General features: G+C 34.2%; 1 protein-coding gene across 1 annotated transcript in view; it reads right to left on the reverse strand.

Moving 5' to 3' along the window:
- The window catches only part of LOC145108892 (putative methyltransferase PMT24), a 43,450-nt gene extending 32,884 nt beyond the window's left edge, over positions 1 to 10,566 (reverse strand). The window contains exons 1-4 of the mRNA XM_079045977.1: positions 9,090 to 10,566; positions 8,823 to 8,972; positions 8,467 to 8,737; positions 8,252 to 8,362 (exon numbers count right to left, since the gene is read on the reverse strand). Of these exons, the coding sequence (XP_078902103.1) occupies positions 8,252 to 8,362; positions 8,467 to 8,737; positions 8,823 to 8,972; positions 9,090 to 10,493 (1,936 nt within the window). The 5' untranslated portion in view covers positions 10,494 to 10,566. The remainder of the gene's footprint in view (positions 1 to 8,251; positions 8,363 to 8,466; positions 8,738 to 8,822; positions 8,973 to 9,089) is intronic.
- Between the last annotated feature and the right edge of the window lie 550 nt (positions 10,567 to 11,116).

Consider the following 11,116-nt stretch of genomic DNA (forward strand, 5'->3'; position numbering starts at 1 on the left):
AGGAGATTGTAAGGGTCGAATTGTTGTAATTAGTCGAAGTATGTTTTGGACTCTTCGAATGTTTTGTAATGTATTTTACTAGGGCGCTTTTATTCGAAGCTTTAGAGTTAATGCCTTAGTATATTTTTTGTATGCTTTCAGTTCCCTATAAATAGGGTTATTTACTAGAGTTAGATAAGAACTTTTACAGACTTGTCTACTATACTCTGTAAAGAATTCGAAAGCATAATAGAGCATAACAAGATCATATTTACATCCTGTGTTCAAATCTCATATTCTTACTTGAATTCATACTCTGATTAATTCATTACTCGATTCATTGGTTCATCAGGAGGCCATCACCCAGATATGCTAGGCAGTTACCGGTTGAAAGATACTAAAGGGGAGGCCATCACCCAGATATGCTAGGCAGTTACCAGTTGAAAGATACCGAAGGGGAGGCCAGCACCCAGATATGCTAGGCATTATGTGTTTATATGGTATGTGGTATGATGGGGGAACTCACTAAGCTTCGTGCTTACGGTTTACAGTTTTGGTTTCAGGTACTCGTATTTAAAGGACAGGAGCCGGCTGGATCGCAGCACATCACACTATGGTTTTCCGCACATGAGATCTTTGGGATTACACTCTGATATTGTTTTATGATAACATGTTTTGATTATTTCTACTTTGATTTTGACATGACACAATATCATGGATGTTTTATTATACTGTTGGTTTTATAATAACGTATTTAAAAATGCAATTTTTGGGCTGTATGTTTGGGACGTTACTAAATGGTTGATCCATTTATGATTTTTCATGTTTATATTCACAACCTTTTTGATGATTGTGTCTACTCGAAGTAAATGCCTGATGGTTCCGACATATATTTATTACTATATTTGGATAAAATGTTAACTAAAGCTAAGAATATGGATGAATATAATGACTTGAAAGCTTTACTAAAAAGTAAGTTCGAGATAAATGATTTAGATACAACATAGAAGATACTGTGCATGGAGATTTGAAGGAATAAAAGAGCGAGGATGCTATATGCATCTCAACAAATATATATTTAGAAAATATGTGGATCATTATATATCGATCAAAAAAAATGGTTACCATCACATTATAAACTTCATTGTAGGACTATCCTGACTATAGCTGAGGTAAAGGATTGCATTAGCAGTGTTGCATATTTGAGTGTTGTTGAAGTCTTAGTTATGCTACGATATATTATAGACTTTATTTAGCTAATGTAGTTAGTTTGGTAAGCAAGTTTATAAGTAATATGGGGAATGATTAATAGGAAGCAGCCAAGTATATGCAATACTTGAAAGGAAAGTCTAATATTCTTCTAGTTTATGATACTATCAATTTTTGATTGGTATGTTTGGCTATGTCTACTCGAATCATGGTGTTGACTAAGTGAAAAGAAGATCATTGACATACTATATTTTTACTTTATTTAGATGTGTTATCTGTTGGAAGGAAATATTATAACCTGCAGTTTCCTTATGAATAATAAAACACATATCAATGAATGAAGGGATAAATGAGTGTGTATGGCTACATGGTTTTGTTCAAAGTCTTGTATAGAAGGTGGGGAAGCCTACTTTGTATTGTAAGATTCAAAGTGAGTTAAGTCTAGAAAAGAATCTAATCTATCATGAGAAGGTGAAGACTATTGCTATCAAACTAAACATAGAAGATAGATACCAAAGAGAACTTAACCAATATGTTAACAAATACGCTACCAGTAGAGAACATAAAAAATTACTTGGACTTGCTTAATGTTCATAGGAGGTAAGTCCCTTCGTGGAAAACTGGCGGGAAGGAGATGATTCTTGGGAATCCTTGATGCTTGAAGACAACTCAAGTCATGGTTTAGAATTGTTAGCATGTGACTTCGAATTTAGTGATCCCAATGAATTTATGATCCAACCGGATGAAAGTGAAAAAACTTGAAATGAGAGATCTAAGCGATAAGTGTTTGGAGTAGGCAGATGGTCGTTTGTGGACCTATTTTCTTATGACCCACAACGGGTGCTTGGGGTACAACCCCTATGGTATGGACCCATTTTATTTTGTTGAATTTAGTTGTTTAAGGTCTACGCTATATAGTTGTTATGGGTTTTACGATTACAAATATTTATAGCTAGGGTTGCTACTGTATCAAATTTGAAACAAGTGAATAATAGAAGAAATATACAATTACATCACGTGGACGTCCCTTATATCGCCTAAAAACGTTAATTCTCTATTCCATTTCCTTGGTTTTGTTTTCTTGATTTCAGAAAAGGCGACCTACACATAAACTCTAACCTAAAGGCTTGAATACACAATATGATCAAACGAAACGTATTCAATTTGATATGCCTCCGTCAGCAAAGGGTAGGCGTGAACCTAAATGTTCGAATATAGAAATAAATCTCATGAAATGGGCATTTGTTTGGTGAATATGTTAACAATTTGTGCTTCTTTAGAGGTAAATAGAACTTATAAATATTTGTAAGCAACTTCTCTTGCTCACAATGGAAGTCGTGTTATGTATGATGCATGCAAGCATGAAACACTGGGTTGGTAGAGAGATAAAAGGGGAAAAATAACTATGTTTGAAGCTATTTATACCAAATCTAATCAGTTGTTTCACAAAGGCACTAATATTTTGTATAAGGGTGAGAAAATGTCTTATGCTTCAGACAAGAACATGCAACAAATTTTCGTCAAGGAATATTGCAAAACATCTACTATGATATTGTTTATTTGTGGAAGATGTTAGTATATATCTATTTATAACTCAAGAAGAGTTAGATAGATTAGTTCGCACGACAAGAAGAATCTGTGAGGGCGTTTGAAGAAAGAAGAGAGTCAAGACACATAAAGAGCTTGTAACAATTAGTGCCTCAAGTTTTTTCTTTCTATGAAAAAGTAAATATAGGTTAGAGTTAGTTTTGCATATTGAGTCCCCAAACAATATGATGATATAAGTATCATCAATAAGTGGCTCGATGGACTTATATGAGATTATGGTGTAGATCGAGAGAGAAGATATGGCAATGGGTTCGCATAAGATGATATAGGTCCGACTATGGTGACTATGGTATGGTATGGGAGTGAGAAGACATTGCAAAGGTGTTGTTGAATATTCTATAAAGAGTTGCTTTAATCACAAAATATAATTGCACTTTTGAAAACATTTGGAGAAAAAGTGTAATGACATTTTCACAATATCATATCCAAATGAGATAATTCATATAAAATAAACATCAGTTCTATTGATGAACCAAAAAGGTGATTTGGAAGCATCCTAATATATATAGTTTCCTTGTCCCAATAATAAGAATTTGACTAATGTGGATCATTGAGTTTTGAAGAAGTTTATCATCTATGATACTAAATCCGTAAAAACACATTTGGGGATTCAGCTGAAGCTCTCAAAGAGACATTTACAACAAAAAATGAAGCAAAGGAATAGATGAATATAGTTGCTATGTATCATTAATGGGTAGTTTGACGTATTTTATGATATTTATAAGAATAAACACATTGAGTTTTTGAGGAAAATCCTTTGTAATAAGAATCCAATATATATGTCTACCAAGATGGTGAGAACGGAGAAGTTGAAGCTATACTGAAATTCAAATGGTCTTCCTAAATATTGGTGACAAGGCGGAAAACTAGAGAGTGAAGGTTACACATATAACATCCGCATAATGGGCCTAGAATTTTAGTCCTTTTTATTACAACTTAGTTTTCAAAGAATAAAATAAAATTTAAATAGTTAAATTAAATATTTATTAATTAAAAAAAGAATCGAAATAAATTAATATTAATTAAATTAAAAGTTTAAAGAGTATCATGAAGTTAAATTGGGTGCAAATATAAAATTAAGGTAACGGGGACTAAAACTATCAATTCTATGAAACTTAGATTTGACCAAACATAGGTTGAAAATGTCAAGATGTTGATTTTCCATATTCTTACTGGAAAAAAATATAACTTGCTAAGACTTGTTAAGGTTAGGTGGTCTTATTTGTGTAGAACTTAAAAGTAAATGGCCATACTTGTTAAGGTTAGGTGGTCTTATTAGTGTAAAACTTAAAAGTAAATGGCCATAAATGTAAGTTGTCAAAGATTAGAATAAAGTCTTGATTTAGGAAGGATGAGGAATAGCGATTTTCTTCTAGATGGACTATTCAAATTAATTTAGAAGTGCCTATAAAGGATTAGAGTTAAAATCCTACTTCGAAAGCCTTAAAGGTATAATTCCTTCCTGTTCTTCCTCTTAAATCAATCTAGGGTTTGGGGATTTACCGCAATCTAAAATTTATGTTGATTAAAAGCATAGGAATGAGTTGATAACTTTTTTTAACCACGTGTTCATGAATCTACACTCAAATCACCTTTACATTTTTTAATTTGGAGCTTGAATGCCATTTGGAAGTTCCAAACCCAACCAATGATAAATTGAAGTATAAGTGATCTAATGAAACTATCATTAGGAGACATGATCATTAATGGAGTTAGTTTGAGATTTTAAACTTGCTTGATAGCTTCAAGAGAGTTTTAGTTTTATATCATGACATGAACTAGCAAACTAACTGTCAGAACTTCATGTCATAAATCTAAACATGCAAAGTCCATTGTATTCCCGTGTGTTGATGATTTTGAGATTATATCCCATTTTGAAGTTCATGTGACAATTATTCATCATAATGAAGTTTTTTGGGAGTTCTAAGATGTCATTGAATCCTTAACCCTTGTGTAAATAATGTATTATAAACGTTTTAATTTTTTTTTTAAGATGTTAGTACACATTTAGGATCATTGGAAGTAGTTTAGGAGGTGTTGGAAGAGGTTTGAACAACTTTAAATAAAATCTAGACAAAACTATATGTTATTGTTCAGGGTATAAATGTCTGCAGTATCGATATAAATGTCTGATATATGGCCATGTCTACAATATGGATATTCATATATGCAATATGAATATCTATGTCAGCAATATGGATGTGATATCTGTAATATGGATATCTCAACTTTGGCAAATTCATTTTAAAATGATTGCATAACTTCCTTATTATTTCTAATAGGTTATACATTGGTTAAATTAAGATAGGTTGGAAGTAAGGTTTAAACTAGATTTACGCAATTAGTCATTGTTAATAATAGTTGACCATTAAGGTTTTTGTTCGTGCTTAGAAGTGAAGTGATATTAAGGACTAATGTAGATAAATACCAGAAGAACATGTTCTTATAAACAGTTATAGACGGTTTTGAAATTACTTTCTATATAATACAACTCTTAAATGCTATGTGGATATTATATATACCTGGTGCATTCATGAAAACTATTCTCAAAATGGTATTCCTATGGGGAAAATGTATGATTTAAAATGAACATATTTGAGCATAATATATGTCCATATCACCTAGCATGTGTTGACTTAAGTCTTTCCCTGCCACTTTTTGGATAATCCCATATGCGATACTATTTGCCGCATCTTGCTATTAGTTACCGGATTTCGGTATGAGTTACCACATAAGCTAATATGCTTATGGGATATGCGTTACAAACCTATTCAATATTTCATGTGGGATGATTATATGCTTACAAAATATCAGGATTTATTTTTGGGCATCTAAACAGGTTTTAGGTGTGATGTCACCAGGGCCGGCCCATGGGCCTGGGCAAGCTGGGCGACCGCCCCGGGCCCCCAAATGCCAAAGGGCCCCCATTTTATACTTCTTATATTAGTTATACAGTAACAGCCCACTAGTTTTAAGCATATTGGGCTGATTATTCGAAGCCCAAACCCCCAGTACTCGCCCAGTCCAAAAGTGGAAGCGAAGAGGAAGCGGGATAACTGGCGTGTGCTGTTCGACTTCCAAGGTGCCATAACTCTTCAAAAATCCATTTCTATGGAAAATCCAAACGTCTTCTCCAGATTCCAAAAGCAATGGTTAATCGATTTCTTCTATTTCTTATTTAAATTTCAAGTTAATCGATTTCTCCTCATCTTTTCTGATTTTCTGATTTTGTCAACAACAAGTTGGTTCTCCTTTTTTTTTTTTTTTTTTTTTTTTTTTTTCAGATTTCACCGTATCATACTACAGATATCAATATCAATAGTAAATCGAGAGTCTTATTGCTATTTACTTCTTTTTTTTTTTCACGATTTCTGAGCACTGAAAGTCTGAAACTCGATTCTTTGCCATTGTTATTTCAATTTGAAGTTTCCTTTTTTCTGGAATAGCAAAATAGCACCAGACCACTGCTGTGATTGAGAATCGAGAGTCAAAGTCTTCTACTCTTATCGAAAATGAGAAGAAATCGCAAGTAGAGTTTGAGTATCGCACCTTCTGATTGTGAATATCTATAAGTTCTACTTTCTAACCTTTTTAAAAAAAATTATTTTTCTGTTTTATTAAATTTTTATATGAATCTTTTCTAAACTTAATTTTATATTGTGTTACTTTGTAGAATCTTAGAATCTGAGTTCCCTTATGATTGTCAATCTCAGCCATCCCTTGAATTTTTGTAAGTCATTCTTGATATTTTTTAGAGATGATTTCTTATTCATTGTCTTAATTTCAATTTTTAAATGTTGATCTTCTTAGTTTTGATTTCCCTGTTATTCTGGACTTCAGAAATTTATGCTTGTGATGGGCTTTTTCAATTGCTATGCTCTTCTACTCTTGGTTGGATTCCCACATCTATTGATCACATTATTCAATTTCTTAGAGGTTATTCACAGCATCACATGCATCCAACAGTAGGTACATATATGCATTGAAAAAGATTTGTTGGATAATATTGAACCTGATGCTATTACTGATGACTTTGTATCCAAAAAAGCTCGAAAAACATAACTTTCTTTAGTTTTATGTTTGATATGTATATATCTTGGAGTTCAGATAATGTGCATTTTTATTTTGTTGTTTTGTATTACTAGTTGTTAGGTTGTTTGGCTTCCGGGTCTCTAGAAAGCTTTTTCCTTTCAATAATTTGGGAGTCCATTGTATTGTTTTTTCTAATTAATAAAATTCTATAAAGGTGCCACCTTTTTTAATGAAAAAAAAACTATATATATATTACGAAGGGCCCCATTTTTTTATTTTGCCACGGACCTAAAATTGTTTTGGACCGGCCCTGGATGTCACTATCTTATTTATGACATTCCTACAATGTTGGCCCTTAGTATGAAAGGGCTTTGTTGAGAGAGGAAACTTGGGTTAGGAAATCTGGAAGCGTATGTATTGCATTTATGTTGTGATAAAAGTTTTATTCTTGTTTGACATGCTTAACTCTAAATACTTTTGTCCCAAATTCTATAATAAACACTTTTCATGTTTTTTTTTTTAAATATTTTGGGGGTCGAGTGTTGCCATTATCCAATTCCCTTCAAGAGTTTATGTCATGATTTATTTACTAGGCCCCAACCATAATGTTATACTTTTTACATATACTCAAAATAGAAGATAAAGTAGATGATTATTTGAAGATTGCTTGGCCATTTAGAACGCCAAACCCTATGTAATGGTTAAAACTTAACTTTTTTTTTTTGATATGGATTGATCACACTCACATACTTATCTTAGATACTAAAACGGTTTAAATTTGAACTTTTGGGACCTAAATTCCCCAACTAAGATTTAAAATGCTTAAATGTTTTCAAAAGCAATATTAATTATTTATTCTACCTTACACACATTGGAAGACTTTTAGGTTGTTCATAAGTCTCCAAGTGCGATATTGTTGAGTTGTAGAATATGATTGCTTATTGACCTTATTGCTGCTACTAGGACCTAGTACTGGTTCCTGCACTATATGTAGATCTCATTGTAATTGTAAACATTATTACAAAGTAATAAAACTCTCTAACCACGTGTGGACCTAGCACGATTACCTAATCATGTGAATCACATAATTCTTCTTCCCTCTATCATTTTTCTCTTTTTGTCTTTATTTGTATGTTTTTGGTTCTGAATTCTAACAGACAGGTGGGTAGAACAAATGATCCATGAGGCTGAAATGCAGTGCCAGTTAGACTGGTTAGAGATAAAAGGTGTGGCGGTGTCTCTTAATCTCTCTTAATCGCCAAGGAAGGCAATGGTGACCGATGTCAGAAGGAACGGCAAATATTGGTAGAAAGTGCAATGGTGGGAGGAGAATAGAAGGCTAAATTTTATAGGTTTGGCTCTTATATCCCAAACACAATATAATCATTAAGTACGAAATTGATATGAAAACATCGAATAATACCTTTCCATATTTGAATATCCTCTTCATGTGTTCTGTAAACTGGTGTTGCTGACCAAACGAAGTAACCTCCGGGGCGAAGCATACGGTTAACCTCCAAAAGAAGGATGCCACCTTAAAAGAAACCAAAGCAACATATACTTCAAACGGTTTGAAAGATTGTAACACCTGTGTTTAAGGTAATATATAATCAAAGAGGTGAGATGAGAACGGAGAACCTTCTTTGTGCCAAGGTACTCTGCAATGAGCACAATGCACCAGATCAAAAACGTTACTAGGAAATGGAAGGCGTTGAGTGCCCATGATGGCAGAAATCGCAGGTATCCCTCTTTCCAAAGCGAATTGGATTTGAGCTTGATGGTCATCTCTAGGGGCGAATGACATTGCTAGAACGTCTTTATCGAAGAGATATCCTCCAAAATTCGCTACACCACATCCTACATCAAGAATTACTCTTGTGTGCTTCCCCCATGCAATCTCAGGCACTGCCTATATTGATTTTCGAAATATTTTATAAGTTCTATATAAATACTTTTTCAAACTAGCGAATACTTTTGTACATGAGTTCTCTCACCTCTTCTAAGAAGCCAATATAATGACCCGCACCATGTAGAAATCGAGTTCCAGCACTAGGGAAAGTGATGATTTCTCCTGTTACCTTCACCGAGTTTTGGCGCCCATTTAGATCTGACAAGGCCTTGCTGGGCACATTATGGAGCCATATCTGCCATTTATATCCTAATATTCGTTAAATAAATCTGATTGATTGTCCAAATAGTAGAACTTATAAAGAATCACCAACACCAAGAAAGAAGCGCTTTATAAGTAAGAGTATTCGTACTTTATCTCGACTTTGAGGCCATGGAATAGGTGTCTTATAGTCCCTTGGGAGAGGGACAAGACAATCGGGAGTCTCCTTTGGGCAATGTCTCTCCTTATGTTCGTTGTGTTGCCAATGATGCAAATTTCTTATTGCTATCTCGTTATCCAAACAAGGTATGTAGTTTGTCCCATCCTTGACGTTGCATAACTTCCAATGGTACCCGTACATGTCAATGTTATCCGCCATCTTAGTGGTCTCACTAGTACCATTAATATCTTCTTCTCGTCTCTCCTTTTGGTCTTCTGGTTGATAAACCTGATCAGTTTCTGACTTATGTGGTATCTGAGAAGAACGCTCTTTAACTGCAGCTAATTCGGTTGTGTTGGTTTCGATTTTAGCTTGTTCCATTTTCTGTCTAACATCTAATTCTTCTCGATTTTCAGCTTGGGCTCTTGTCTCGGATGCTATTGAGTGAGATTTTATTGGTTCATCATCATCTTCTTGCACTTGATCATCACTCATTACCCCTTGTTGAGATTCTCCTTCTTTTTCTTTTTCTTCTTCTTCTTCTTCTTGTTCTTCTTTTTCTTCTGGATTCTGCATCCTTTTTTCTTTTCCTTCATTGACACTTTCTTGTTCCTTGTTGTCCTCCAATTCCTGCGTGTCATCTTCACCACCAGGTTCTGTTTGTTTATCAACTTGGTTCCCCATATCACTTTGTTGATCATATTCATTTCCACTATCTTGATCACCCCTCGTCATGGTATTTTCTTTAATCTTTTGAGCTATTTGCTTCTGTTCCTCTTCTGCCGATGCTTCCCCTTCCATTTCATTCAGGCTATCTTTGACTACTGTAGTCGATATTTCCATTTCTTGTTTTTCTATAGCTTCCTCTTGGAGTTGCTCAGCCTCTTGTTTTCCCGCATCACTATCATTCAGACTCTCGGCCTCATCATCCACATCATTGCCCATGCTTTCTTGTTTAGGTTCAACTTCGATATTAGAAAACCGAACCTCACCCGAGCTTTCATCCACCTGGAGCTTGTAATCTTTGCCCTTTTCTTGAATGTTTTCCAGATCATTGTGTGATTTCGATTCATCTTCATTTTGCATAGCATCCAGAAGAAAATCGCTATGATTGTCTTCAGAAAGACTAGCATTAGTGGTGTGATCAAGACGTTTATCTTTACTAGCGTCATGGGGGATTTTTCGATGGTACTTTACAAAACGACGTTTGATATCCGACAAGGTATCATCACGCAAGTTATTGATCTGAGTGGTGGTCGATGGATAAACAGCTGAACTGGAGGTTAGCATCCAGACACCTAAAACACACACCGTAACAAGAACCGCCATTGTCACGGCCGAAGAACATGAAATACCGGAAGATCTCTTGTTAGCACGAGGTTTTCCAATCGCCATTGTTGTTTCATGGAGGGAAGAGGGACTAAAGTTGAAAAGGTGAAAAAAGACCTGAAGAAATGTCAAGGAGAAGATTCAGCAACGTTTGTGGAGTTGAAATGTCTTAAGATCCAAAATAAATGGGCCGGGAAAAATTTTCTTCATTACTTTAGCACTACTTTAGCACATCTCCTATTTTGTTAGCTTCCTTTTGCTTATTTTCCTTGTAGGTTCCGTCAACTTTATGACTATATAATTACTTATACATAATTTTCAACATTCTATGGAAGTAGTGTAATTCTTAGACAATTAGACATCAATTCAATAGATATAATATAATTTATTATGTTATAAGAATATACCGATCAAACCTCCCCAACTTTATTCCAAACTTGTTCGAGATTGACCGAAAATAATCAGTGTAGTATTACTCTCTAGTTCTAAGAAAAAATCAATGGAATCACGAATTAAGTACATTTTATCACCACATCCTCAAGAAGCAAGATATATCAATTTTGTGTCTAAATAGTTGTTCATCCGAAAGTTTTGAACAAATAATAAATGTTATGGTTGTTTCACTTTGGTATATGAAACCCTTGACTTTTTGAACCCTTTCCAACAATCAACCTTCTGACTAATCAGTT

The sequence above is a fragment of the Lactuca virosa genome, chromosome 4 (assembly GCF_052849685.1).
Source record: "Lactuca virosa cultivar CGN04683 chromosome 4, Lactuca_virosa_CGN04683_v6, whole genome shotgun sequence".
In the NCBI taxonomy this organism is placed as follows: domain Eukaryota; kingdom Viridiplantae; phylum Streptophyta; class Magnoliopsida; order Asterales; family Asteraceae; genus Lactuca; species Lactuca virosa.